The sequence below is a fragment of the Nematolebias whitei genome, chromosome 8 (assembly GCF_014905685.2).
Source record: "Nematolebias whitei isolate Nwh7 chromosome 8, NemWhi1, whole genome shotgun sequence".
Classification (NCBI taxonomy): domain Eukaryota; kingdom Metazoa; phylum Chordata; class Actinopteri; order Cyprinodontiformes; family Rivulidae; genus Nematolebias; species Nematolebias whitei.
In genome coordinates, this window is record NC_056505.1 from 16,695,399 (window position 1) to 16,709,316 (window position 13,918).

General features: G+C 35.4%; 1 protein-coding gene across 1 annotated transcript in view; it reads right to left on the bottom strand.

Annotated features, from left to right (window-relative positions):
• Nucleotides 1-13,918, bottom strand: part of grid2 (glutamate receptor, ionotropic, delta 2) — a 724,936-nt gene that overhangs the window by 204,720 nt on the left and 506,298 nt on the right. The window contains exon 5 of the mRNA XM_037680996.1: nt 4,048-4,101. Coding sequence (XP_037536924.1) covers nt 4,048-4,101 — 54 coding nt within the window. The remainder of the gene's footprint in view (nt 1-4,047; nt 4,102-13,918) is intronic.

Sequence of the window (13,918 nt, forward strand, 5' to 3'; positions counted from 1 at the left end):
AAAAAAAAAAAAAAAAAAAAAAAAAAAAATATATATATATATATAATTGTATTGTATTAAAGCCCTGTCATTGAAATCATATATATATATATATGATTTAATCATAATTATATATATAATATATATATATAATTGTATATACACACACACACACACACACACAGTAGTCCATCAATACTTCGTGGTTCGATTTACACAGACTTATTCTGTCATGGGTTTTCAATGAAAGATTGTACACGACACACGATTGGCTGATGTATGGAGTGAGCAGCTCGTGTGGCTCACTCAGGTATAAGACAGACCCCCCACCCCCTCCTTTCTCTTTCTTAGGCTGCCCATCACAGCAGAGGCGATGGGGAAAGACAGACCATAACCTCGCCCCCTCCTTTTTCTTTCTCTGCTGTGATAGGCAGCCTCAGAAATAGAAAGGAGGGGGCGGGGTCCATCTTTCTCCATCGCTACTGCTCAGGGAGCAGAAATGAACAGCTCAGATGAACAAATGTAGAATATCTGATAAAATGCTTAGGTGGAAAAATAAAAGTGAATCAGTTTAAAAGAGAGAGAGTGGCTGAGCATGGCTGAGTATAGCTCAGTCTTGTATAGGATAGACTCCCCTTCCCCCTCCTTTCTCTTTCTGAGGCTCTTTCACAGCAGATAAAGTGAAAGGAGGAGGCGGGGGTAGGGTCTGTCTTTCCCCATCGTGTCCCAGATATACACAGCAGGTAGGCGCGCAACAAACAGCCTCGGAAAAAGAAAGGAGGGTGTGGTGGTGCCTGCCTTATAGCAGAGTGAACCACACGGGCGGCAGGGATCGTTTATTTAAAATAATCAAGTGCAAACATTGTTAAAAGCATTGCAAATGTGTGGGAAGGGTTTATAAAGCCTTAAAATGAATATAAATACGAACATAAATAGAACGTCTCTACTTTGAGGATTTTCACCTATTGCGGGATGCTAAGTGAGGGACTACTGTATATATTTAAATATAGACAGTGATATAACTGTGGCAACAGTATAGAACAGTGAACAGTAACAGGCAAGATTATCAGTTACAACACAGCAGAAAACATCCAGTCTCTAAGAAATGTGAGTTGGGTAAGGGCAGAATTATCTTTCAAACGAGAGAAAATGGCATGGAACCAGAGAAGCTGTAAACATCTTTTATCATTAGTTGTCCTCAAATTCCTCATCGGCTGATACTGAGAAGAGCAGAAAATGATGGGTGACAGAAGAATGATCAATTATAAGCTGTGAACTCTCTCTCTGTGGTGCAGTCTGACTGTTGGCTGTAGATAGAGCTGAGTTATGACAACCATACAGTATCCTCTCATGTATAATAATCCATAGAGATGGAGAGCACTTTTACTCATTGAAATCCTCAGTCTCCAGAGAAGTAGTGCAGAAAAACAATAATATAAAACAAAATGTTGTAACCACTCTGACTTCAACTATTAGAGTATTTGGAATTTTGTGTTGAAAGTCAAAACTGCAACAGTTTTCATTTAATCATCTGCCTTATTATTATTATTATTTAAGTGCAATAAACTAAGGAGATACAGATTTAAATAAAAAAGAGGTCATCCATTATTTATTCTAACCTTGGAATAAAATAGGCAACATAATTGAAATGTAACAGAAAATATCACTTTTGGAAATAAAGGCTGTAAATCAATCCATCCATCCATCCATCCATCATAATTTTAACCATTTCTTTCTTTTCAGGTCACGGGGGTCACTGTGCCCATGTCTAGCTTTCACTGTGCGAGAGGCGGGGTTCACCCTGGATAGGACTCCATTCCATCACAGGGCCACATAAAGAAAAACGACTATTCACTCTCTCACTCACATCTAGGGACAATTTAGAGTTACCAATCAGTCTAACATGCATGTTTTTGGTCTGTGGGAGGAAACCGGAGTACCCGGAGAAAACCCACACATGCACGGAGAGAACATGCAAACTCCACCCAGAAAGGCCCCGAGCTGGGATTTGAACCAGCAACCTTCCCACTAAGAGGCAACAGCTCTACCAACTGTACCACCGTGCTACCCACAGGAATTACAAAATGACTTTAAGTTTATGCCTTATAATAATGTGCAATCTGTTAACTAATAATTCATGAAAACAAATTATCCTTTACTAATTTGTTAATAATATTACTAATTATCATCATCATCATTATTATTGTTATTATTATTATTATTAATTCCATCAATGATAAAGTTTTTTTCAGTTTTTTTATTCACTTTTTCTTCAACAAGGCAAACATACCTACCATGATCAGAGCATCAGCTTAACAAGTTTATCAGTTTTATTATATTTATACACATTTTATTTCTTACAGAAAGCAAATAACACTTCACGTGTTCTGATTTATGTACGGTAACTGCTACTAAATGTCTCAGTGGACAGGTTGTGCATTAAGTCACAGTAGGCTGTACACAAATATGTTCATGTTTTCAGGAGTCTATGCAAAGAACCGGTTGGTATAATGAAGCTGAAGAGTGACAGACTACACCAGAAGCCTGATGGGGTGAAAAGTGCAGCTGATCTGACAGCTGGAGCTGGTAGTCAAGTATAGACAGACTTCTTTGTGAGCTTCTTGACAATGTCATCAATCAAATGAAATGTACAAAGACATTAAGTCTGGAAAATGCAGACCACATACATTTCCTGTTTTGAGTGAGTGATAAAGTCCCCAGACTTTCATATAAAAAAAACATAATAGTACGCCATCTATTTCAATTAGCAGATGGGTGAGGGTTAAGAGGCATAATTATCTGTGTGCAGCCAATAACCATTAAAGAGTGGTTGTTTTCTACATATTTATCCAGATTTGTTTCTTTGACAAGTCTACCATATCCACTGAAGTGGAGAGCCAAGGATTCTTTGCTGCCTTTAATCCTAACATGCATTATTGGTTGAAAAAAAACAGACATATTATAGAGGGTTTTTTTATATTTAGTTTTTTTTTCTAAAGCACTTAGGGGTGAATTCTGACAATGTTAGTACAGCCTCTGACCAATTTCAAATATGGAACAAAAAATTATATATATATATATATATATATATATATATATATATATATATATATAAATCATAAACCCCTTATAGCAAGTCTGACATTGCCATGGTTGGTGTTTCCAGCAGCATTATTGAATGTATTGCTGAGTAAAAATTGGTAAACCAGAAATCTTTGCATAGGAAAGAACATAGTAGGACTGTTGGACCCTGGGGCATTTAGAAGCATTTACTATAGTTGCAGGCAGTGACTTAAAATAGGACACCAGAGTAGAAGCTCACTAAAACTTGTGAAAATCTTGTACTTGAATTGTTTTTGTATTGGGGGTGGGGTGTGGTGGTGGGGGGTTGGACCATCTTCAACATTAGGTAGACATTAAATCTATTCTTCAACATGGTTCTAAACAATCTTTAGACTGCTGAAACCTCCAACCATTTTTTGGCATGATTTATAATTTTCATCATTATTAGTCCTGCAGAGTTTCACATTAATTATATATATATATATATATATATTTATATATTATCATTATTATCCAATTTTGTGTGACCAAAAACACGTAAAAGTGATTCTTTTTTTTTGTCTAATTAGTTTAAGAAACTAATTTAAGCTAAATCAAATCTAGTTTTAATTATCGTTCGAATGTGAAATGATTTGTTTTATTCTGTATACGCTTATTTTTTTACACCAAATAACTTAATTTAATTCCTAAATTAATAATAAACTTTGTGCATATTACTATATGTGTTTATTAAAATTTTAAGTGGAACTAAACAATAACTTGGCGTGCTGCAACCGATGTTGTCCAAGTCTCATACAGTCAACAATCAAATCAATGTGTCTCCTTAAACAACGCATCTCAAAAAAGTCATTTTTTGTTGTTTTCCTCACTTCTGTAAGCTTTAAAGACTAAAGAGAGATAAGAATTCTGAGTCCAAACCTAGAAATATTTTTTAAGATAATTGAGAAATAGGGGAACCAAATGTACATCCATTGAGCACCCATAAATCATTTCCATAGCACTGACCTCATTAATCAGGATCCAGTGACAATCAAAGGCAACCAGGTTGGTCTCCACCACCTGAAAACAACAAACACACAAGAGTCACAATAAAAATGAGGAAGAAAATGTAGATATATATTTATGTTTTAAAACGAGGATAAAGCAAAGAATGTTGACACAAAATACAATTATTATTTTTTGAAACCTTGGTAGTATTAGCATCCTAGGTGCTGATATTAAGTTTTAAATGCTTAAGGCTTAACATATGTGAAGCTTGACTTATTTAATATGAAAAAATATTGCATAGGTTTTCAATGCATCAATCAAACAGCTTTTTTTCATACTGCAAATATTGCGACGCTCGCTTATCTAAGATGGAAAACACCCACATAAACACACATACTTACATTTCAACAGTAAAATGTTATTATTTCACACAGATTAATCTCATTTTGGAGGATAGACTGTTTTTTTTTTGTCCTCGGTGCTGCATTTGAGTCACACACATACAGAAAACTCATCGCTATAAAACGGCTTGATTTCCACAAAAGACATGGGAGTAAACTTTGCATGAATTAGTAATGGTACAACTTAATTTAAACACATAACCAACAACTAAACAGTTGTTGAATCCTTCAGCAAGGTCAATTTGCAGTTGTGTTTATGTAATAAAAGGGCAAAAGGAAAATATTTTACGGTACCTATGCCTAGATAAACCTATAGATACACATACCCACCTTTTTTATTACATCATCCATTTTTCACTGCACTGGCATTTTTAATTGTATTTATTTTACCTTGGCCCATTTTTTTTTTAAATATGCAACTTGTGTAAAAGGAGGATTTTACCAAATAATGAACTCAGACAGTGACAGACAATGCTTCTCAATTCATGCAGCTGAAAATCAAACCAGTGAACGTTTCAGGCCTACTTAAGTCCACCTTTGTACTTTTGTCAACTTGTTCTGTAAAAAATGAATTCAAAATAAAGTCAGTGGAGCTGCTACTTTTATAAATAATACCTCTTTCAAACATTGAGGTGTAAATGACAGATGAATCGAAAAAGAAATCACTGGATTAATTTGATCCTTTAAAAAAAAAAAAATCCTCTCAGGGCTAATTATTATCATCTGTAAATCTTCCCAAGGATATTATTTACTTTAGAACAAGAATCATTTATGTCTTGTTATTCTGTATTCAACATCCTTTTGTCAAAATAACGTACCTTTCCATTGATTCATCCCTTATTCTTTATCCATCACTTATTTTGTTTCTCTTATCCTGTCTCACCTTCTCATTCCATCATCTTGCCTTTAATTGCTTACTTCTCATAGTGCTCAGTCTTCTTTTGTGCACCTGCTCCTGCCTCCTCCCCTCTGCTCCCCTTCTAGTGTAAAAATACAGTGTCACTCGTATTTCATTAGGTATAATTGTTTTGGTGACTAGAGCACGGTGTATCATAAAACACATTTTAGCTGTAAACAAAAGGCAACAGCTAGAGAAGGTGGCAGAGCATAGTTAATAGTGGATTAATCTTTCACAGTCTCCATAAAACTTCATCATTATAACATAGTGGGTGGCCATAAAACACTTTGTCTATGAAGAACACGGGTACAACTTTGACAAGGATTCAGCCGAGAAGGAAAATGATGGAGAAGCAAAAATGTATTTTATCTCATATTTCATTTCTATTAGGGTCTCTTTTGCCATGCGTCTTTACTCTCTTCTTTCTCCTTGCATGAGATTGAGGAAATAACAAAATAGAAAACGAGACATAATTGTGATGTTTTGCACAGTTTCTGTTTTGATTTATTAGATAATTATGGCCAAAAGCAGTGAGAATCAAAGAAGGGTGAACAGATGTTTAGCTCTGCATTTTTTTCTTTCATTTTTTTTTTAATTTTATCTAGTATTCTTTGTAATTGTCCCTATCAAAATTTCCAAGATTTTGTGCCCATTGTCATTTTAAACAACTTTAATCATTTAAAAATCCAAAATAAATGTATACATATAAAATACTTCTATTTGGTGCGCTACATGTAGAATGCTTATAGTAAAAAGAGTTTTTAACCTGCACTCCTTGCAGTATCACTACATTTTGTTTTATGCCATATGTCAATAAAATATGTATTTTTATTAACTAAATAATAATTTAATTAATTCATTTTTTTGTATATTAATAGAGAATAAGGCAGGGGGAACATTTTTGGTTTTCCAAATAAAATTACTCAAGTTTATACTTAAAAACAGAGTGGTGCAATGGTTAAAATGAGTTGTTTTAAACAGATCTGTGCATCTATTAGAGTAAAATCATGATAAATAAATAAAATAAATAAATAAATAAATAAATAGCACCATTCCTGTCAACCAGCATATGGCTAACTCTGGCAAAAGTTTCTATTAAATGTATTACACACCAAACTTACCGGTTCAATACTGGTAAGATTTATCTTTTTACATTTCTCAACTTAGCAGCAGACAACAAGAAAATAAAGATAGCATGCGATGAAGACAGCAGTAACTGATGACAGCATATTGGAACTTTGACAAAAATAAATAAATAAATAAAATAAAGAGTCTGTTAAAAAAAAAAAAAAATATATATATATATATATATATATATATATATATATATACATTTTTTTTCCCCTCACCAATACAGATTTATAGTGCAGAGAGGTTAATTTGTGGATGCATCTGGGTGTGTACAATATTGTAAAAATGTAAATACTGATGCTGCTGGTTTGTGTGCAAGCACTACTTGCTACACATGATTCTACTTCCCCCAGTATGACCTCCCACCAGCTTCAATCTGGACAGATGTTTTAAACTAATTAGCGGAGGGGCAGATTTGTAGCACAAGACATGACTCCTCAGGGGATCGAACAGTTCAATACAGTCTTTCCCTCGCTGGTGCATGCTGCACCCCCACCCCCCCCTCCAACACACACAGACACACACCACTCACGCACACACCATTCACAGTCTTCACAGCTTTAGCTCCTGAAACTTCCACAGACTTGTTAACAACTCAATGCCATTACAGCAGGTAGGTAAGAGTCACCTGGGCTTCATTCCTTTGGGATACAAGGGAGATTCTTCTGACATCTCTGAGCAACTTTACAAAAGCTTAATTTCTGAACAAATCTTATTTTCTAAAGTCAGAAGATCAGATAAAAATCAACTCTGCAGACTGGGACAAATCCAATCGCCCAGTGTCAATATACTTAAGCCTTTTCTGAAACTCTGAAAAAGGACAGATTGAACTCAAACAGCGCTGCAGCTTCATGACACTGAACACACCAGTGTTGTATGTGTTTTATCGAGTGACCGTGAGACAGACAAACATCTTTGCTCCAGCAGCAACCTCCATCCACCTGTCTTTTCTAGAGATGCCAAACAAAAGGAATAGTTGTTTCTGACAACAACAACAAAAAAAAGCTGCAGTTAGGTTGACATGTGATGACAAGGGTTTCTATGTCTACAAAAGGCAAAATTTTCATGTTTTTTTTCTCTCCCTTCATTTCGCCATGACTTTTTAGAACGTTGTAATCAAATAAAAGTTTATATATATATATATATATATATATATATATATATATATATATATATATATAACAATATTTAGAAAGTTAGCTTAACAATTCTGTCAGAATTAAGTTAGATTTCCTCAAACTGAGGTGAGTTAATGAGATATTGATGTACAACACTAACTCCCTATAAATACTGTTCATAAATCCATCCACCCATCAATAATCTTTAACCGCTTCTATCTTTCTGGGTGACGGGGGTCAGTGGTGCCCATGTCCAGCTCACTGTGCAAGCCTGTATACCCTGGACTAAAGGTCTCCAGTCCATCACAGGGCCACATAGAGACAAACGAGACAAATAACCATTCACTCTCACTCACACGTAGGGCTAATTAAGAGTTACCAATTAGACTAACATGTTAGTGTTTTGTCTGTGGGAAAGCCAGAGTGCCTGGAGAAAACCCACACATGCACAAAGAGAACCTGCTAAACCACCCAGAAAGGTCCCCTGCTGGGATTTGATACAGCAACTTTTTCGGTGAGAGGTGGCAGCTCTACCAACTGTGCCATCGTGCCGCCCCCGTTCATAAATAAATACTCATTATTTATTTCATGAAACACTTTTATGTAATATGCCAAATATACAAAAATACAGGTATCTGTTATATTTTACAAAAGCACTGCTATCTTGAGAATGGTGTGAAGTCAGAAAAAAGAATGACCTGCAATAATTGTTTCAAAACAGATTTGACAGGCATTTTATCATTCATCATTGACTTTCTTGCATGGAAGATTAAATGTGTCAAAATTAAATACATAAATACATAATGAAGTGAATTGGGGGCTGCGGTAGCTCGGTGATCGGTGCTTTAGTCTTGTAAGTCTGAGGTTGTGTCAGGAAGGGCATCCGGCGTAAAACAAACTAATTTTTCATGTGCGTTTGCTCACTGTGGTGGCTCCTGAAGAAGGGAGCAGACGAAAGAAACTTACCACAAACTAAATAAATGCCACATTAAAAAATGTAATGTATTATTTAATTATTTAATGCACTGATAAATATACTATTATATTATGAAATACACAAATAATTAAATGCCCCATTAAATACATGAGTTCAACTTTTCAACAATGACAATAAATATTTAACCTCCTAGGACCTGGCATCCACATATGCAAGAGTCCGAGTCTTAGGAAGTTAAATGTCATTTTCAAGAAATTTTGTATTTAAAAATACATTCAATTATTTCACTCCTTATTTATTTATTTCATGGCTCCTGTGCAGCAGTGTCATCATGAAATTATAACTATCAACCTCACTCATCAAAATTAGTGTGCGGGACTAGTGTGGCTTACAATTAGACCCTGACATCTGATTGGCTGCTCCACAAGCAAGTTAAGATAAATCGATCACAGATAACGGATTGATCCACAGCCAGAAAATACATTCCAAAATATTAGGCGCGGTAATCGTCTTTGCATAGAATTGGATGAAAATACTTTCATGAAGCAATTCAGATGCTTGGTTGTCCTAGATGAAGGGAACATATCAAAAAGCTGTATGATTGCAGATGGCAGTGTGATCTGTGGTGAGAGCAGGGAACAGGTGGAAGAGAACTTGGAGAGGTGGAGGTATGCTCTTGAAAGAAGAAGAATGAATCAGCCGTAATAAGACAGAGTATATGTGTGAATGAGGGAGGGAGGTTCTTGAGTGTTCTGTGCAGTATCTTATTTACATACATACATATATACATATATACATGTATATATACGTATATATACATACATATATATATACACATATATACATATATACAAAACTGAGTTTAAGTGTTTGTAAGTTCCTTATGTTCGTGTTCTGGTTCAGACTGATATGGTTGCATCACTGTGTCAGAACCAGATAGATTTTCATAGTTTTTATCCCAGACTTTAGGTCCAGCAGTTTCCATAATAGCAAGACGTAAAGACCAATTGAAACCGGAACAAAAAAGGAGAGGATGAAGCATATGGTGAACTGAGTAAGTGCACAGCCTCCGTGTAACACCTTCAACATCACAACCTTAAACATTTTGCTTTCTGTAAAAGTTAAAAGGAGAATACCAGAGTACACAGAGAAAACCCACGTATGCACAGAGAAAAAAATGCAAACTCCAACCAAAATTATCCCCAGCTGGGATTTGATCTGGCAACCTTCTCACTGAGAAGCAACAGCTCTATAAACTGTGCATTTTCTGCCAAATAAATCAGAATGTCTACATTCACATACTTCAACCTTTATTTCTTTTTTTTGTTAATAAAACCTAACACACATTTTAATGGCATTTTTTTGTTGTTGTATTTTTTTTAATTAAAATTTTACTACTATATTTCAAATTGAACAAATATTAATTAAAAGTAAACTTTGTATAATGTGTTTTCATTAATGTTGTGCGATTTTATCTGACAATAATTATAATTAAGATAAACATAGCAAATCCCGGATTATGTACAGCCTTATAAGCTAAAGTAACATGATAAATTATTTCAAAGTTGCCTAGTTGAATGTCACAAGAATAGCTGTGTGGGTGTTACCATTAAATGAGGTGTCTAAATTAAAAATTAATAGTGCCTTTTAATTTCATGGGCTATTTGTGAACAAATCAAGTGAATGACCAGTGACCCACCTTTCAAACTATCCAAGATTTTTTACATGAGCATGCAATGACAAGCTGTAAAAATAAAAACAAGTTCATAGAATTTTATTTAAAAAAATGAAAATTACAAATGCATATACACACACAAAATCATTTCTAATGCATTCCTTTAAGCCCAGCTGTTTTAACATTTGTCCAGAACTGTACATTGACTTTCTGTTGTCACATTAACAACATAAAAACAGCATGTTATCACCCTGGTTTAACAGAGTCTGCCTTCTTATGACTATAATTAATGCTTCTGCATCTGCCTATGATGGTGCAGGGACAAAATGTCTTGTTCTGAGTATCGATGTGGGGGCGTCTAATTACTGTTATCATCTCAAACCTTTCATTCCACCTGAATACTGTAAGCTGGAGGACAAATATACATATATGAGAAATGGGCACATACCACAGAAAGGTCAAAAAAGATGAAGAAGAAATGATAATTTAAGAAAAACGAAAGGCACAAAGTACGTTCTTGTTTATATAGCACAGATTTTATGTCAGTTTCAAGGTGTTTATCCCTGTTTGTTTGTTTTCAGCGGCATCTCCTGAAAAGAGTGTTTTCCTTGGGCTGCTAAAACTTTTAATACATCAAGTTAGACCTTAATTTTATCAAATTAAATGAATTATTTCAAATTGTATGTATTTACGGCAATATTTTTCTTCCTTAAATATGTTGATTAAAAGCAAATATACAATCTTTAAGGCAGAATCTACATTGATTTTATCTAAATTATACAAAATATAAGAATCACTGTGCTGCATTTTTGTGAGTCTTATTACCATTAGTAGAGATAGTAATCTGTTGCCTATGTTCTTTTTTCCCCCTCGTTGCAGAGCGAAGACGGGGAATTGGAAATACCCTACGTTTGTCTGTCCCTGCATGTTGTGAGCCCGGCAACTTGAAAAATAATTGAGATACCGACTTCTGTTTTGATGTGTGGCTACATCTCGGCATAAGAAAAGAGTCCTTTTGAAAATTGGGTTGTCGCGTCCAAATCCAAGATGGCTCATGTGATTGCTTTTGGCTCTCTTCTGGCCAGGAGACTTGTCTTGTGCAGTTGGAAGGACCCCCATGTTCATTGGATAGGAGGAGTGATGCATCATATTCATCCATCCATTATCTTTTACCCACTTCTTTTTCGGGTCACAGGGGTCTCTGGTGCTCATGTCCAGCAGTCACTGTGCGAGAGGCAGGGGACACCCTGGACAGGTCTCCAGTCCATCACAGGGACACAGACAAATGAGACAAACAACCATTCACTCTCAATCACACCTAGGACAATTATTTAGAGTTACTAATTTGCCTAACGTATGTTTTTTTGTCTGTGGGAGGAAATATGGGTTCATTTGGAGAAAAGATATACCCTGAAGGGTTCTGCTAAAAGATTTTGGGACAATTGGTAGCCTTTTTGTTGTATGTGGAAAACTTGTCAATGCCTGTTTAGTTAGTCTGGTGTGGGAGGGGAGGGTTTTTTGTTCTTTTTGTTTTGTTTTTTGTTTGTATGTTCAAAAAAAAAAAAATCAATAAAAAGACTGATTAAAAAAAATAAATCCAAAATGACTGCTGCCATAAATAGCTTGTGAGCTGAATAAGAAAAAATAAGTGAGGTACCAACTTTCATGTTAATATCTTGCTGCATCTAGGCATGAGAAAGGCCACCATGGAAAATTATTGGGGGAAAAAAAATGCTTAAAAGTATATTTTCCTCAAATGATTAGGGTAGCTTGGGTGGCCTAAGGTTGGTCTATGGTAACCAAGACCACCAGTGGCCACCCTCTGGCCATGCCATTACGTCTGGTAGTAGATAAAATTGCTCCCTTCACTTGCCAGGATCCATCACTCTGCACTGCCTGGAACAAACAAGCAAAACAAAACAATCCTCTGTTCTTATATGCAGTCCAAGTCCATCTCACTTGAATATCTTGCACTGCTAAACATTAGGGTTTACTTGCATTCCCTGTTCAATTCTTGTCCAGAAAATCACTCTTATCAAAAACTACAAACTTTCACGGTTCAAATTCCTCAGCGACGGGGGACATTGGCGTATAGCTTGTTCGTCTTTTAAAAAGCTCCTAATGACCTCATGCAACTCATTTTCCCATGTTCATCTTCTTTTGTGTTATTGCAGGCATTTTGAACCTTTTCTGGCCCACTTTCTTTTATTCACTCACTCTAAATTAGAGACTACTTGATGTCCCCAACCCACCACACCTCGTCTGAAATAAAATATAAAAAAACAAGGTTTATCCACTGTACCTGCTTTTAACTTGCTTTTACAGTTGATTTTCTTCCACCTTCACTTTATCTCTGCATGCACTAAACAAGTAGTGCATCAAATATACATTAGAGCAAAAAGTGCATTCAGTCACTGAATTAATTTGTGCTCTCACATGTCAAGAGGGATATTGATCTCGCATAACACAATGCAAAAACACATTAACAAAAATACATAAGATATATTAATTGCACACATTCTGCAATCACACTGTCAAAACTGCTTTTTGATGCCTCTTATTTGTTCTACTATTATCATATCAAATGGATAAACAAACATGAGTGAGTCTCTCGCATAACACAGAACAACATAAATCATCATGTAATTGAAAGAAATGATAACTGCATGTGGTGCAAAGGCCTAAATGCATCCACCCTGCATGAATTAACACATTCAAGATGTGATAGCTCTGTCTTAAGATATAAATACATTAGCTAGATCACAAGCATGACTTTAAATTTGATACAAGCCAGCCACAGGATTTTTTTTTCTAGGCAGAGTAGAATAAAAAATAAATAAAAAGATTGCTGGATGTTGTTTTACAAAACTTAAGGGCATTTTTGCTTTGAAATTATTACATTTGAAAAGTTCATGGTACAGCTTTTTTTTAATTAATGCAAAATAAATCTAACAACATTTTAATGAAGACTTGGCAACAAATCTCTAGAACAAAAAAAATAATCTAAGCATGTCTGTAATGTATTTTCATGAAGATGTTTGCAAGATGAACAGACTGTGATTGATAAGTCATAAAATCTCCACAAGTATGTACTCATGCAAATTCTTTAAAAACTTGCAGAAGATGCAAGAAATGAAATACTTCATGACCATCAATCCACATTTATAACATGATTAAATGGCAAAATAAAATCTACAATTAAGACACAGTTGTTAGAACTGTCTCCTCAAAGTGAGAAGGTTACAGGTTTGCCTCCCAGCCTTTCTTTGTGGAGTTTACATGTTCTCCCTAAGCACATATGGGTTTTCTCCAGGTACTCTGGTTTCCTCCCAAAGATGAAAAACATGCATGTTTGGTTAATTGATAACTCTAAACTGTCCCCAAATATGAGTGAAAATGTTGTCTCATTTGTCTCTATGTGACAGACTGGAGACCTGTCCAGGTTGTACCTCACCCCTTGCACAATGACAGATGGAGATAGGCACAAGCTTCTTTACAACGCATAGATAAATAAAACAAATGCCTATTTGGATGGATGAATATATGTTAGCCATGATACTTGTCTTGGAATGGATATGGACCTCTCCAGGGTGTACCCAACTCTTGAACATTTATCACTAGAGAAAATTGTACATAGCCCTGAACAGGAACAAGTGAGGGAGGGAGGGAGGGAGGGAGGGAGGAAGGAAGGAAGGAAGGAAGGAAGGAAGGAAGGAAGGAAGGAAGGAA